The sequence below is a fragment of the Sinocyclocheilus grahami genome, unplaced genomic scaffold, assembly GCF_001515645.1.
Source record: "Sinocyclocheilus grahami isolate Dianchi unplaced genomic scaffold, SAMN03320097.WGS_v1.1 scaffold223.1, whole genome shotgun sequence".
NCBI lineage: Eukaryota > Metazoa > Chordata > Actinopteri > Cypriniformes > Cyprinidae > Sinocyclocheilus > Sinocyclocheilus grahami.
In genome coordinates this window covers 1766605-1782753 of record NW_015505402.1, presented here as the reverse complement: position 1 = coordinate 1782753, position 16149 = coordinate 1766605, and the positions used below count along the sequence as shown (strand labels likewise).

The following is a 16149-nucleotide window of genomic DNA, read 5'->3' as shown; positions in this document are numbered from 1 at the left end:
AGTTCGAACGGTATTGAGACACCGCCAGTAAGTGTTTTCGTCCGCGAGCTCTTCAAATTAAGAGCTCTTACTGTAAATGCCAAATATTTTACCCTAAACACACACACAATTATAAGGTTTAGATAGCCTATAATTTAGGTATGATTATTCACTTTTTATTTTATAGACCTACTAATATAAAGCTAATTTAATGTAATGAAAATCAAGCAATGAATCAGTCTAGATTTCGAATGATATAATTTGAACTATATATTTTGAAATATAATTTTACAGAATGTTAGCTTTATGAAATAAATTCACTAAAACGCCACACAGTCGATGCGCCTAAAAGAGGAAGATAAAAAAATGGCAACACAATACAGCTGTTTAATGTTTTTAACCAAACATATATCAATACATTAAGTCTATGTTTTGTTGTTATTGTTGTTATTATTATTATTATTATTATTAACCATAGATGTTTCGTTGATAAATTCAGTGACGCAACATTTTCCTGTTTTGGTTTAGATAGATAGATAGATAGATAGATAGATAGATAGATAGATAGATAGATAGATAGACAGATAGATAGATAGACAGATAGATAGATAGATTAACCTTTGATAATTAACTTAATGGTTAATTTATTGGCTTTATGATAATTTTTTATGTTAAGTCACTATATTCTTCTTTATATATACATTATTAAAATCATTAATAATTTTAATTCACAGATTAAATCACATTTGCATAACTTTAATGTAAAGTTTCACATGTAATGTTTGAGCTTGTATTTATTGCACATTTCCTTCCACTCTCTTTAAAACACGAGGCTTCTTTTTTACTTTCTGAAGATACTTTAGATTTGATTTGATAAAGGGATGCTGAGAACCACTAGAGAGAGCTATTCGACAAACAAACACTCACTCACTCAAGGAAAGTCCAGCAGATTGTGGGCTGATGATACAACCTTCAGCAATTGACGAAGATATGGGCAATAACTGTACGTTATTTTTTGATCACCCATCAAATATCCCTAGACCCTAACAGATATATCAATATTCGCTGAGAAAGTATACATGTCTTTATATATCACAGCTGCTTGTATACAACAGTACTATACCACAGGCCTCGAAGAATCGAGGGAACCTGTATGCCTATAAAATGCAAGTTATCTACTGGTTTGGAACAACTGAACCAGAGTTGTAGGCAAACTCAGAGGATGCAATTTCAAATGAAATGTCCTCAATCCTTTTCCTGAAAGCAAATAGGCTGACCTCAGGTTTCTCAACCAAGAAAATGTCTTGGTATTTGCTGTATTTGGTTGCAAACCTCTCTATTATAAAACCAAACACCATGTTTACACAAATAGACTAGAAATTGTTGCAAAAGGAGTCTGTAAATCATCAGTTGATGCACCTGTCATCTACATGTCACAGCTGTCACAAAAATGAATCGTTAAGTGCTGAAGTAACAAAATTAACATAGGATCAAACTATTAAGTACTGTAACATCATTGTGCAAGATATTTAAAGGAATAGTTCACCCCAAAATTAAAATTTGCAGAAAATTTACTCAGGCCATCCAGGATATGTATGAGTTTGTTTCTTCATTGGAACAGATTTGGCCAAATGTAGCATTACATCACTTGCTCATCAATGGATTATCTGCAGTGAATGGGTGCCTTCAGAATGAGAGTCCAAACAGCTGATAAAAACATCACAATAATCCACACAACTCCAGTCCACCAATTAATGTCTTGTGAAGTTGTGTGCTTGTACAAATCTATCATTAGGATGTTTTAATCTTCAAAGCCTTGCTTTGGGGAAAAATAGGAGTCCTTTATGTGAGTTTGGACTCTTGTTCTGACGGCACCCATTCACACTGCTGAGGATCCACTGGTGAGCAAGTGATGTAATGCTACGTTTCTCCAGATCTGTTCCAATTAAGGTAACAAAACATCTTGGATGGCCTGAGGGTGAGTACATTTTCTATTCCTTTAATTATATGTTCCAAATTACGTAATAATTTAGTAGTTTCCTCAAATTTTGAGAAAAAACAAATTTGAATAGCAGCTCTTGCTGCTCCTGATTTGATAAATAACACAAATGACACAAACACTAATTCCACACAACAACTACAACAACAAACCCTACCCAAACAGAACATGCTTTATCGTTTGTACTGTTTTTATAATTGTTTATTATTGGGTGAGTAAATATCTGCAAAAACATTAAAATGTCAGAGCCATCACAGTGTGCCATGGAACATAAAAATGCTCTGTTAAAATTAATAAAGCTTACTAGGATAGATTTTACACTTATGTAGGTTAGACTCTCATATTTAACCAATCATAACCCCTGAAAAGTGAGTCCCCTAAAAACATCTAAAATGTAACAAAGAGCCAAGCTAGATTTTGATCTCCCACGTCCAGAAAGTCCTGAGCGTACCATCTAGAACTATATATCTTCGGTTCGTTCTCAAGGTCTCTGGACTTAAACACCTGTAAAACACACATTAATGGTGAATTGCAGATTAGCATTATTAAAAAGCTCATGAAACATTTGATTGTCTGCTGTTTTGACATTGCCTAAATGTTTAGCAGGACACAGAAACAGACATTTGAAAACTCATTAATGTAGATCTGAAAACAAGGTGTAGGAGGTATTGTACACAAATAGGAGGATCTTACCAGCAATATCTGTAATATACAGCAATAACTGTAACAATAAAAAGTGATCATGACTAGGTATCTTGCGACAGAGGGAGGATCTGAGAGAGCAGTTACAGGAAATCCTGTTCTTGTTATGCTTCCTGTTGCAGAGCATCACTAACCTCTGTTGCAGCCATCGTGCATGTAAGCAACGGTTTTTTTTTTTACTGTTGGGAGGCCATTAAAGAGCAGTCCACCCAAAAAACTGGCATTTACACTCTTCACTTAAAACTCATGTGAATTTTTACTGCAAATCTCTAAGCATGCATGTTAGTCCATCTCTACCATGGGTTTACCACAACTTTTAATGATAAAGAAGCAAAACAAGAACAAGCAAAAATAACTCATGAATAACAACTGACCAAGAACATAGGAAACACAAGGGCTGTATATACAGACATACACTTGGGGAGACAGGGGAAACCAATCAACAACAAATCTAGAGGGGCTACAAAACCAGCACAGGAAACAAGAAACCAAGAAACAAATTAAAGAGAAAAAAAAATACAAACACAACATAAGGAATGTAAATCATAGTGTGAGGTGAAAATAAGCGCTATTAAAAAAGTGCACTTTGTGATACTGTTGAAATAAAAGTTTTAAAGTACATTTTAAAGTATTGTGTTTTTATACATTTTGTTGTGCTTTAAAAAGTACACTTATTTGAATGTTTCTTCAATATTACAATTAAAGTTAATACATTTTAAATGTACTAAATTGCAACGTACAAATGACAAATGTGTAATTACAAATATATTTATATACATGACATTCAAGGTTCAATAGATGTGGTTATATTTTAGTTTACCATGAAATGCTTGTTAGTACATTCTGCAGTACACTTTAACCATATTTCAAGGATAATTGAAATAATTATGAAACTAAACATACACTTATGTCCTATGTAAGTGTACCAAAAAACACTCTAAAGTTCGGCTAATTGCATTTAATATAAATTTAAACTATAATACATTTTCATTTAATTGAAATGCAAAGTGTTCGAAAAACATGATTATTATTTCAATAATTATTATTCTTTTTAAAACTGCAAAAGTGTCCTTTTTACAAGGGTTGTATGCTGTTTGCATCTGTTGAAGTAAAATGTGTGGAATGTCTTATCTTCTTTTGGGAGTTTCTGTACGCTGAGCAGATCAACTCTGTGAATGGTACTACAATTCTACACTGTAAAATAAAATACTTACGGGCTTCAGAAGCTTGGGGCAGTGCATGAATAAAGATTGTGGTTTGTAGCTGTTTGCATCTTTGTAAAACTACTGCATAGGTTTTTGCTTTGCAAAATATTTTAGGCTTCTTTAGATTTTTTTAGATTTTAGATTTTAACTACACTCTTAAAAATAAAGGTGCTTCACGATGCCATAGAAGAACCTTTTTGTCTAAATGGTTCCATAAAGAACCTTTAACATCTGAAGAACTTTTCTGTTTCACAAAAGGTTTTTTGTGGCGAAAGAAGGTTCTTCAGATTACAAAAAGGTAAGAAAGAGATGGTTCTTTTTAAAGAACCTTTGACTGAATGGTTCTTTGTGGAACCAAAAATGGTTCTTCTATGGCATCGCTTGAAGAACCTTTTGAAACACCTTTATTTTCAAGACTGTATGTGTAAAACTAAAGTTTTGACAACTGAAAACATCTTGTGTTGCTAAATTATAATTAGCTAAACAATTGTAAGATTTGGTGGCATGACAAGAATTTGTAAGATACATTTTGCATTTAATGAATGAACAATTTAAAACTGGCTAGACAAACTATTAGCGGGGACAAATATTAAGAGAGAACTAAGTGCATCATGTTGCCTTGATTTAAAAACAAAGAAAAATGCATAAACATTTACATTTCTAGTGTGTTTTATTGCTCTCACCTTTGGATTTGTGCTTGATGACAAACTGTTTGCTCTTTTTCCCCAGGATATTGGACGCAGTGCATGTATATACACCTGGGCCCAAGGATGCAGCTCTCAAAACAGCCTGATTATCAGCCTGCTCCTGAAGGATTGAGGAGGTCCAGATATACACAGGAGGTGGGTTACCCTCCGCAGTACAATCCAGCACCATTTCACTATCCTCACTGATGTCCAGTATCTCTTCCTCTGGACTGCGGAAGTCAGGCGGGTCTGATTTAAAAAACAAACAAACAAACATTTAACATTAATAGCTATAAAATGTTTGCACTAATTGTTGCCTTTATTCACCTACATTGAACAGCAATGCTGAGAACGTCAGACTGAACTGTTGGAGGAGGTTGAGGTCCTTCTGCTCCCAGCTGCAGTTCTGCTTCACACCTGTACTGAGCACCGTTATCAGCTCTGTTTGGGACAATCAGCAAGGTGGAGGACACCTGGACTGGTGTTGCAGGTGATAACTCTGAGAATGAGTGATTGTAAACCTCAGTTTTTCCTCTGTACCAACGTAAAGCAAGGGACTGGACAGGTGCGACGTTCTGCACCTCACACTGTAGATGGTACTCTCTTCCTTCCGCCACTGGACTGCTGTGATTCACTAAACTTATGGACACACTGTCTGGTTTCTCTGCATGAAGACAATTGCAAATTTAAACAAAGGCATTTAATGGAGATATTCAAAAATAAAACATTAGTTTAGTCCAGTTTAGACCAGCTTAAAGGGGTAATATGATGCGATTTCAATTTTTCCTTTCTCTTTGGAGTGTTACAAGCTCTTGGTGCATAAAGAAGATCTGTAAAGTTGCAAAGACTAAAGTCTCAAATCCAAAGAGATATTCTTTATAAAAGTTAAGAGTCAACCACGTCCTCCTAAAACGGCTCGTTCTAACACGCCCCCACATGTCTACGTCACGATGTGGGAAGATTTGCATAACGCCGCCCAAATGTTCACGCAAAGAAAGAAGGCGTAACTTTGATTCTCGCTGTAGTATTGTTGTTGCCGCCGCTGCCATGTCGTGAAGGCACTGTGTGTTTCGTTATGAAAGCGAAACTACTTTGTTTGGCCTTCCAAAAGAGGACGATATCCTCTTCGTCATGCCTAGAGCTGATCCGTGCTGGTCGCTGAGGAAATACATCAACTTTCACCGTGGATGAAGCGGAGTCCAGCCTGGGGTCGTCACATGTGGTTGCCACAAGCCCGCCGGCCGCTCCTTTGTCGAATCCGCCGGCCATGCCATTCTCAAGCCCGCCAGCTGCCGCTCATTCTAGCCCGCCGTGTGTTTCGTTGTGAAAGCGATACTTTGTTTGGCCTTCCAAAAGAGGACACAACTAGAAATCAGGGGTTAAGTTGTATTTACATCACTGTTCCAGAACAGTACAACCCAAATATTCAGATGTTGCAGCACATTTTGCGGAGGATGAGGTTGTTTCCTGTGAGAGTAGCCTACAATGCCAGTGTCTGTTTCTATAAAGTGGGGCAGTTCCAACTTTGCAAGGACTATCATGGCGCTTCTGACTCACAGCCTGTAAGTACGTTTTTTATATTTAAAGAATTTGAGAATTTCGATACGCAATGCAATGCGTAAAAAGACAGTATAAGTCATTATAATCAGTAATTATGTCCCCACTGGATGCAACAAATGCCTTGTTTATAATGGGTTTTATTGTTTTTGTCTTGTCACGCCGGGACACAGGGCATCACAGTATGGTAAGGGGCGTAACATTTCCATCACACGCTTGAGGTATTCAGCCAATCACAACACACTGGATAGCTGGCCAATCAGAGCACACTTCGCTTTTCAGAACGATGAGCTTTGTAAAAATCGATGCGTTTCAGAAAGGCGGGGCATAGAGGAGCAACAATAATGTACATTATGTGGAAAATAATGTGTTTTTTTAACCTTAAACCGCATAAACACATTGCATTACACCAAATACACAACATAATGTTATTTTTCGCAATGTCATATGACCCCTTCAAATACTAGTCCAGATGATATGTGCCAAATTTGAGGTGATATGTTTACTTTTTCATAAAAGCATGAAACTTGGTACAGGTTAGGGCCCTGAACATTTTCAGAAATGGAGCCATCGCAAAAACATCTCGTGGTTGCCATGGCAACCATTGTACGTTCCGCCATAACCAAATTATGTAGTTTGTGTCATATCTCCTGAGCCAAACATGATAACACAGAAAAAGTGATGTCTACCCCTTTTGATGGTCAAGGACTACAATGCAATGATACCATATACAAAAACATAAACTGTTCAGGTGAAGAGTTAATGGTGGAATCAGCAATGTGAGAAGGAAATAACAGTATCTGAGCATCATAGTATCACAGCATTTACAAAAGTCCATATTATGGCTATTAATTTTTTTTTTCTTTCTTTGATAATTAACTAATATTTTATTCAATAGTACAATAAAAGATTGCTTTAATTAATTATTAATTAAATTCATTACATTTGTATAGCGCTTTTCTGGGTACTCAAAGCACTTTACATGAATCTCCTCAACCACCACCAATGTGCAGCATCCACCTGGATGATGCAACGGCAGCCATATTGCGCCAGAACAGCCACCACACACCAGCTAACTAATATTTTAAAAGATTGTTTTCAAGAATACAATAATTTATTTCAGAGATATTCAAAAAAAATCTTATCTCAAGAAAGTGCATTTTTCTTTACCTCTCAGGCAGAGTCATGTAGGCGATAGTTTCCAATACATTCTTGTTCTCTCTCAACAACACTCTAACATCACACGCAGATGGCAACGCAATCATGCAAAGCTGCGTCCTATCGGCACACCTTTATAGACACCTTGGTTCACACCTTTATAGAAACAGTTACATTATTTCTTTCACAGAATGACCAACTGAACTTTAACCAATCAGGTTTCAGCAGCGGCCATCCAACTGAGACTGCTTTGCTGTTGGTCACTGTAGCCCTGCAAATAGCGAAAGCTGATTCCAATGGATCTATCTGCCACTTTTGACACTGTGAATCATCAGATTATCCTGTCTGCCATCACCGGATCTGCACTCTACTGGTTTGAATCTTATCTCACAGGTAGGTGTTTCAGGGTTTCCTGGGGAGGAGAGGTATCCAAAGAACATCAACTGGCCACAGGGTTTCCTCGAGGATCAGTTCTTAGACCCCTCCTCTTCACCATATACACTACATCACTGGGACCCATTATACAAGCACATGGTTTCTCCTACCATTGCTATGCTGATGACACACAGCTCTATCATTCATTTCAACCAGACAATCAAATAGTACCTGCATGGATCTCAGGCTGCCTGGCAAATCCTCTCTTACATTTCACTGCTGGTCATATATTCTCTATATAACCATGTATGTGACAAATAAAAATCTTGAACTTTGAAACAACTCGCCATGGATGAAGCAGGGTTAATTTTGACAGCAAATTTTGATTTAGTTTTAGTCATAGTCTTTTGACTAAAATGCCATTTAGTTTTAGTCATATTTTAGTCATCTGAATTGTTTTTAGTTTTAGTCGACTAAATATCATAAGATTTTAATCTACAGTAAATTTAGTCGGCTAAAATCTAATGGGTTTAGTTACAGTGTAATGCATTTATTAAGCATTTCTCAAAAATTTTCAAACTCATTATATAGGTTTGATATTAAGGTTTTATCATGATAGACACCGATTTGACTGTTGTGAAACACAACATGCCTTTATGTTAAAATTAAATAAAACAACTTCTCACAAAGAACAAGAACATGGTCTACTTTTTAATGAAATACCAATGGTTACATAGGCTAATTATGCATTCTTTATAGCAACTTGTTTACCATATTTTTCATTCTTTCAAGCAGACATTTATTTCTATAAATAAATTTAGATTAATCTTTAAGGCTACTAAAGTTTTCAGTCAAAAGCAGTGCGTGATTTTCTGTCTTTCTGTTGTTGCTTGATTAACATCAATGACTCGGACAATAGCTACTAAATTAGGCTGCTGTCCCTTTAAAACCGAATGCACAGCTGCAATGGATGCAATGTACTGATACACGTGCTCCCTACCGTTTACGTTCACTTAAGATGTAATCAAATGTGTTTACGTGAATACTTGTCAAAACGGACAATTCAACATCATTTTGTGTGTAATTCTCCGTTCATGCGAAGCCAATGAGTACTCGCGCGCTGTGAGACGCGCTTTGTGTGTATAGTGTCTGCGCTCAGAAAACCGGACCGAATTGAGCTTTCTCTTGCGTCGTCAGATTTATCCATATATCTGCTCTTCTCTTACTCCCACATATTGACATTTTTTGAACGTTTTATGCACGTGCAGCAAGTGAATTTTAGCTTATGTCCTGCCGGTTCATATGTACTCTCATCCCAAATCGTCCCTCCCCAACATTTTCATCTCGTATTTATTAGTTGACGAAAATGTCAATAGATTCAAGTCATAGTTTTTGTCATTCAAAAAGAGTTTTAGTTCCTGCTATAAGTTCATCAAAAATTATTCTTTGGTGACCAGCTGACCTTCAAGGACCATATTGTAAAGACAGCTCGATCATGTTGGTTTGCATTGCACAACATTAGGAGGATCAGGCCCTTCCAAACAGAGCATGCTGCACAACTTCTTGTCCAGGCCCTTGTCTGATGATGTTCTCTCTTTAACATCATCTGATCCAGGGGCCAGTGCTCTGCTGGGTCCAGCCCAGGAAGAGCAGGAAATGGATGAAGAGAGCGAAGAAGCTGAGGCTGAGCCTTCTCAATCCTCCTGCCCTGCGTATGATGAGCTCTTAGAGGGGAACCATGGTTACATAAGTAACCCGAGACGTTTTTACTGCCATTAGTGTTGATTTCAACTGGATACTGCTATGTATGTTTTTGGAGTTTAGCAATAATGTAGAGGCACATTTTTCCAATGAGCCATTCTGAAATGTAATGTCATTAACGAACAGTTACTTATTACAGTTATTTCAGACTACTTTTCAATTTCACTGTTTATTAGGGCATTTTGGGGGGTGAGTATGAGTGTTGACAACAGTTTCATTTTTGGATGAAGTACTCCTTTACAATGGATTGACATTAAGTTGTAATTTTAAGCTGATTGTAAGCTAGTCTATGCGTATTTCTAGAAAATAGTTTTAAATACTGTACTTACTGTATAGAACAATGTTGAGTTTTTCCTCACACTGTCTGGGTGCAGTGAAAAAAACACCATAGCAGATTGGCTCTTCAATCCAGTCAGTCAAACTGTCCACCCGCCACTGAACGCTGAGGTCATTCTGAGTGTATGATGCGGCAATGACCGATTCCCATCCCAGCACGCGTACTGGGCGAGAGGCCACACAGCTGACCGACACTGGATCCCCAAATTTCACCACTATTCTGGAGGGAGATATCTCTAGCGAGCAACTGTCACCTGACACTGAAGGAGGTGTGAATCAGAATCATCAATATCACACTTTTATTATCACACTAATATTAGTATGCCATTGGCCTATATAGAAAATGTGAATATTTTCTAGCATATTTGAAAACAATTATTGTGCCATAAACCATGTTTCAATGCTTTCCATCCAAAAGTAGATCTAAATAATTATTTTTATAACAAATTTTCTTTCTACTAAGAAATACTTTTATAATGACCAATGTAAAATATTTCTTGAAGGAACTTTACAAACTGCCAAAAACATTACAGATAAATTCAGTAGTTTTCATGGGAAGTTGGCTAGTGCAAACAGATATGCACTGCATAATTGTTTACTCTCAGCTTAACCTGAAATACTATTAAACAACTAGCGTTATTTGCACACAGAAACCTCTTACCTATTCCGATAATGTACAGACCGAGAAACCATAAGAGATTAGTTTTCATTTTGATGAAAATAGTTTAAATCTGCTTGAGTCCGCTCACAGAGGCAAGAGGAATTCCGCCACGGTCTTGCTTGGCAACTAAAAACTGAACAGTGACAGCCAACAAAAGCCTTGTAAGGGCCTGGAAGGGGATTGAAGTAGTGGGCCTCATTAAAATCAGCTCTCCCTCTGCTTGCACTTTAATATTTCTCATCCTCTCTATATGTATCTTGCGAAAATGTCTTTTTTATATCACATTTAAGTCTAGCGTACTGAAGCATTAACACATTAGAATGTCTGTTTAATTTTATTATCGTATTTGTCTTTCAGCTTAAAGTTGCCAGTTGCAATAAATAGTTTAATGGCTCATGTTTATTGTTTTCGTGGATCACAACATACATAAACTATATTTTAACTGACTGCATACGGTGAATATTTATTATTTCTGCTGACACGTACCACAGAGATGTCACTGTTTAAGCATAGCGTCTCTTTATTTTATTTTTTATTTTTTACATTCGTTTATGTTAGTCAAGAGCTACTGAGTTCCAGCTAGCTGTCTTAAAATGCTTCACTGCAGCAAGGTTGCTATGCCAACACTCACTCACTGGCAGACTGAAGTCGCACAGGTCGCTGTGTTAAACACACAAAAGAGACACAAAGAAGACGACTTCATTTAAAAAGCATAAGGATTAGAATTGATGTGTTCCCCTAAAGTACTTATTACTTCCTTGGGTGTGATACAACACCACAGTAACTTTCATAACATTCATGTAGCATCCAGATGCTAGTAATTTGTTCAGGTTCTTAATATTGTCACATTGGTCAAACATTAAAAAGTGAACTAGTTTCGGGTGTTCAGTGTGGTTGTTTACTGGCCCAAGTCAAAAGAGCATACTGTACATCACATAAGTCAAGTGGTCAAGTGCAAAGACCGCAAGTGCGGGTATTTGCACAAGGGGTTTGTTGAGTGACACTGACATTGAGAAACTCCACCCTAGTTGTCACAGTTTCCACATACTCACAAAGCACATTTCCCTCAACAAACTGAAACTGAGCAAATTAGAACAATTAACACTGAGAAAGAAATCAAATCCAAAGAAGCCAAAGTTTATTTTGCTGCTGTTCAACGGCTCAAAATATATATTTTTTTGTGTTGTTCAAAACATTTTGTAGGGCCAAAAAGAATGTTTTACATGAAGAAGAAGAAAAAACAAAGCTTTCGGGGGACCAGAGAAATGAGATGCTTCCCTTGGTAGCTGGTGCCCTGTGCACTCAGTGTACTCATCTTGTGCTCAGCTCACATTCACACAGAGTACAGAAGAATTTAAAAAGCTGCTCTGTGCAGTGAATACATATGCTAAATTCCTTCTAAATATGGTGTTACAGGGTGACAAACAAATCAAATATACTAGATTACTGATGTTATAAACAATAATGTCAAAAATGTAAAATTGTGTAATGGATCTTTTTCACATTTCCGGGTTTCCCAGCAGTAGAAGTCGTCGTAGTTGGGTAAACTTCTATAGCAGTGAATGGGAGACTACCTCAGATATATATTTTGCATTCCCATTTGCTCAAACAGCAAAAGAAAAACTCCATGATAGTGTATTCATGACTTTCAAAAAAGGAATAAAATAGAGAGAGACTGAAAACTGCAGTCAGTAGAGAGAACGATGTCAAATTTATCCTAGGGTTGCCAACTGTCCCGTATTACCCGGGACGTCCCGTATTTTGGGCCTAATTGATTTGTCCTGTACGTGACTTTCCTTGTCCCGTTTTTTGACTACTACATTGATCTAACCACTGACTGATGATACAACAGCAGCAGTGCTGATGGCTTGAGAATGATCACCGATACCTGTCATCATCCCATCACAGCCCCCCTGACGCAGTATACATTAAATAAATCAGAAATCGTGAACATAACTGTTTGAGGAAGGCTGCGCAATCCCCTGCCAGGTGTCCTGACATTTTATCCTACCCATCAGATTGTCCTACCAGGGTTTCCTGCGCATGCACACATCAATATTGCATCCTTTTTCTCATGCTGAACAACAATATTTAATGTATGTGCATTACTGTAAGGGTAGGTTTAGGGATGGGGTAGGTGTAGACTTTAATAAAACACAATCTAATAGGTAGAAAAAATTATTTATTGTTGGTTTCCTGTAGCTGTATCCCTTCTACACTGTAAAAAATTACAGTGAATTTAACGGTAAAAGACTGTAAAAATGCTACAGTAAAAACCTGTTAAGTGGTTAACGGTAAATTCCCCTACTATACACGGTGAAAAACTGTATTGGACATTACATGTATTGGACATTAATTTTACGGTAGTATACCGTTTTTGGAAGTGAAAAAGACTGTATAATTTACAGTGATTAACCGTAAATTGACATTCCCAGAATTCCCTGCGTTACATTTCAAATTTGATGTTTTTTTTGTTGAAACAACTATGTTTCTTCTTATCCGTTTTGTATATTAGGGTTGTGTGTTACGCCTAATGTTGTTAAATTAATGTTTATTGCATTATTTCAGTTTCATGTGTGTTACCGTGATGGTGTTTGGTGTTTGTGTGAATGACACTGTGCACCTTCTATATATGTTATTATCTAAAAGTTGCTTGTGATGGGCTTTGGTTCATCATGTGACTTTCTCATCACCACCTGCATTTGGTGGTTATCAGTGTATTACAAAGATACAAAACAGATTTCAGTACTTCAATTGGTTGGTATATTAACATTATATCAGTTAATGAAAATATGGTATTTAACTGTACATTTAAGTTAAAATCGTAAAACCTGAAACGTTGCTACCATATTTTTTACAGTAAAATTCCGGCAACCACAGTGGTAGGTGTAGACGTTAATAAACCATAATTTTACAGGTAGCATTTTTTGTTGTCGAATTGTACTACCCACTTGAGACTTGATCAGTAAGGGAAGTCATCTTTTACTATTGTAATGTTGTTAAATAGAAAAAAATATTTTATATTTAAGTAAGTAATAGCATAATTGTTAACCTTGGACCTTATTCTTGAAACACATTCTTGAATGACCAATAAAAAGGTGTCAAGCACCAAAAGCAGCCCCTATTAAATCTATAAACTGTCTTTAATGGAAAAATACGAATTTTCATGCATACAGCCAACAGCAACAGCCAAGGTGTGACCACTTTTCGAAAACACTTAAAAGAGTTAAAGGACAATGATCAATGCAACCAGCAACTGGAAGAATATAAGAACAGTCCAGAATGTGGGACGACTGCCTGTGGAAGAAAAGCAGTATTAATGATGGTACAAACAGAAACAACACTCAGTGTTTTCAATGCTAAATATCTACAGATGCACTCTTAAAAATACAAGTTCCATGGTGCCCTAGAGGAACCATTCTTGGTTTCCAAAAATCCCTTCACTGAACAGTTCTTAAAAGAGACTTTTTCCAGAAGGAACTTTTTGTGAAATGGAAAAATTCCATGGATGTTAAAAGTTCTTTATGGGACGGTATGCCAATAAGAACCTTTATTTTTAAGAGTGTACAAAAGAGTGACTCTGGTTTTACACCCAGAAATCAAACACAATGTACAAAATAATAAACACTCAATCCAACATCCAGAAAAAAATTATCATAAAGTATTTAAGTCATCGAATATGTCACAAAAGTGCACTCATAATTAATGAGAGCAAAACAACTAAGCTAAATACAAACATTCAAACAAAAAATTAAAAATGCAATACTGTGGGATGAAATTAGTCTCAAATTTGAAACGAATGCATGCACAATTATTCATGAACTTGATAAATGTTGCAAATGTATTTTACTATCCACAACCAAATGTCTGTCAGCTTGTGTCTGTGAAATTCAGAATTAGCATGCATGTGCAGCGGTTTGTACAAATAGAAACATGTTTGTGAATACAGAGGATTTCTTTTGCAGTAGTGTATCAGAATTTGTGCATGCAACAAGGAAGATGTGCATTTATGGACCGGGTGGCATGCTTTTGAAACGTTATTTTTACAGTTTTCAGCATTTCACAACCCACACAGAAACAATTAATAAGACCCACACTGTAAAAAATGATATGATGAAAAAGCCATGACAACTTATGTTTTTAAGTTACTTTAACTCATAAAAATAATTTAAGCAATTTCAACTTTTTTTTATAAGTTAAACTAGATTCAACTTTTTAAGTCAGTTTAATGTTACTGAAATTCAAGGAACCCAATTTAGTTCAGTGAACTTAACATTTGAAGTTGTAGCTTTTTGTCACTAACCGGCCAAATTTGCATTTCTGATACGGTGACCGCTGTGTTGTGCTGCATTAGCACTGCAGATTGTAATGTAACGTTTGAGATTTGACACAAATTAGTTTCTTCACCTGTTAAACATCGTTAAGATGGGCAATTTGAGCGATTATAGGTGTATTTTACCGTTAAAGTGGGTACCAGTTGGCTTTGCTGAGCAGGCTCGGCATTTTCGCGCCCACTGGAAGTTTATCCCAGCCGGGCTTCGTGCGTTTGAGTTGCTATTCGTACTGAGTAAAGTTAAGCGGTTTTTTTTTTTATCATTCGTTCAAGCGAGGATAATATAAGTTAACTTGAGGTAGACGACGCCCGAGCTGTTTTCTACGACGCATGAACTAATCGTCACCAGTTTTGTCAGTTTGTTCTATTCAAACTAGATGAACATATGAAACTTCTTAATATGATTTAAGAGACCACGATTCAAACCATTGTTAACCTTGTTCATTTGTGACTACTTTTTTAGAAAGACGTTTTCGTCGGCCGAACAACCGACATGTTAAACGTTACATTCAGTTGGACGCACTGTAACGGTTAGGCCTAACGTTACATCTGTTCCTCACAAGCTCGTTTTCTGTGCCATTTGTTATTTTATTGGCCATCATATTTTTATTGGCATATCATCAGCTTACTGGTAACAGATTACAGGTAACAGTAAATGCAAACAAATGCATTATGTTGTATGAATCGGTCATATTTTAATCATGAACAAAAAGTCTGTAAAAGTGTTGTGTAGCTTACATCTTTGGGCTTAACTGTAATTAGCAAGTAACCAACAATTTCCCGTTTACCTCCCTTTGTAGGCTAAGACTGAGCACATTACAGTGAGGATCACCATCCATCTTAATATTTTTTTTAGGCAACTCAGGTTATTAAAGAGTTATGAGGCTGTTGTATAGGAAATGCCTTTGCTTGTGTGTATGTTGTTTACAAGTAAATTTAAGTTGAATAATTTTTTGTGTTTTTTTTACAGACACACGCTGAGACTGGATGAAGGGTGAGTTTTGCATTTCTGTACCAAATAAAGAATATAAACCATATCTTAAGATAAGTTAATATTTGAACCACTTTAACGTTTTTTTTCTTCTATTTACAGGCATTGTTTGTCTGTGAGTCTGAGACTTGATGAAGGGTAAGTTTTGCATTTATGTACTAAATAAAGAATATAAACCATATCTTAAGATGAGCCATCATTTCAACGACTTCTGATTTTTTCCCCTGCATTTCTATCATTAGATCATTAGACAGCTGAGTTCGATCGGTGTCCGGGTCATAGGGTGGAAGATGTAGGAGTGAGGAAACGATTTCGCTGCGATTGCAGATCCACCGGTCAGTGTGGTTTGGCCTATTAAACGGATAGTTCACCCAAAAATGAAAATTCTGTCATTAATTACTCACTC

General features: G+C 36.5%; 1 protein-coding gene across 3 annotated transcripts; it reads right to left on the bottom strand.

Annotated features, from left to right (window-relative positions):
- Window positions 1–2178: 2178 nt before the first annotated feature.
- On the bottom strand, window positions 2179–10532 carry LOC107596817 (protein turtle homolog A-like). Of its 3 annotated transcripts, XM_016287656.1 has the most exons (5): window positions 10420–10532; window positions 9752–10018; window positions 4903–5235; window positions 4569–4820; window positions 2179–2482 (listed from the first exon to the last, which is right to left on the bottom strand). In XM_016287656.1, the coding sequence occupies exons 1-5, from the start codon at window positions 10466–10468 to the stop codon at window positions 2475–2477; spliced, it is 909 nt and encodes a 302-aa protein (XP_016143142.1). In that variant the 5' UTR covers window positions 10469–10532; the 3' UTR covers window positions 2179–2474. The 3 variants fall into 3 exon arrangements, with proteins under 3 accessions (XP_016143142.1, XP_016143141.1, XP_016143143.1); XM_016287655.1 differs by lacking the exon at window positions 2179–2482 and having other exon boundaries at window positions 4395–4820; XM_016287657.1 differs by lacking the exon at window positions 2179–2482 and having other exon boundaries at window positions 4395–4820; window positions 4903–5070.
- Window positions 10533–16149: the final 5617 nt, after the last annotated feature.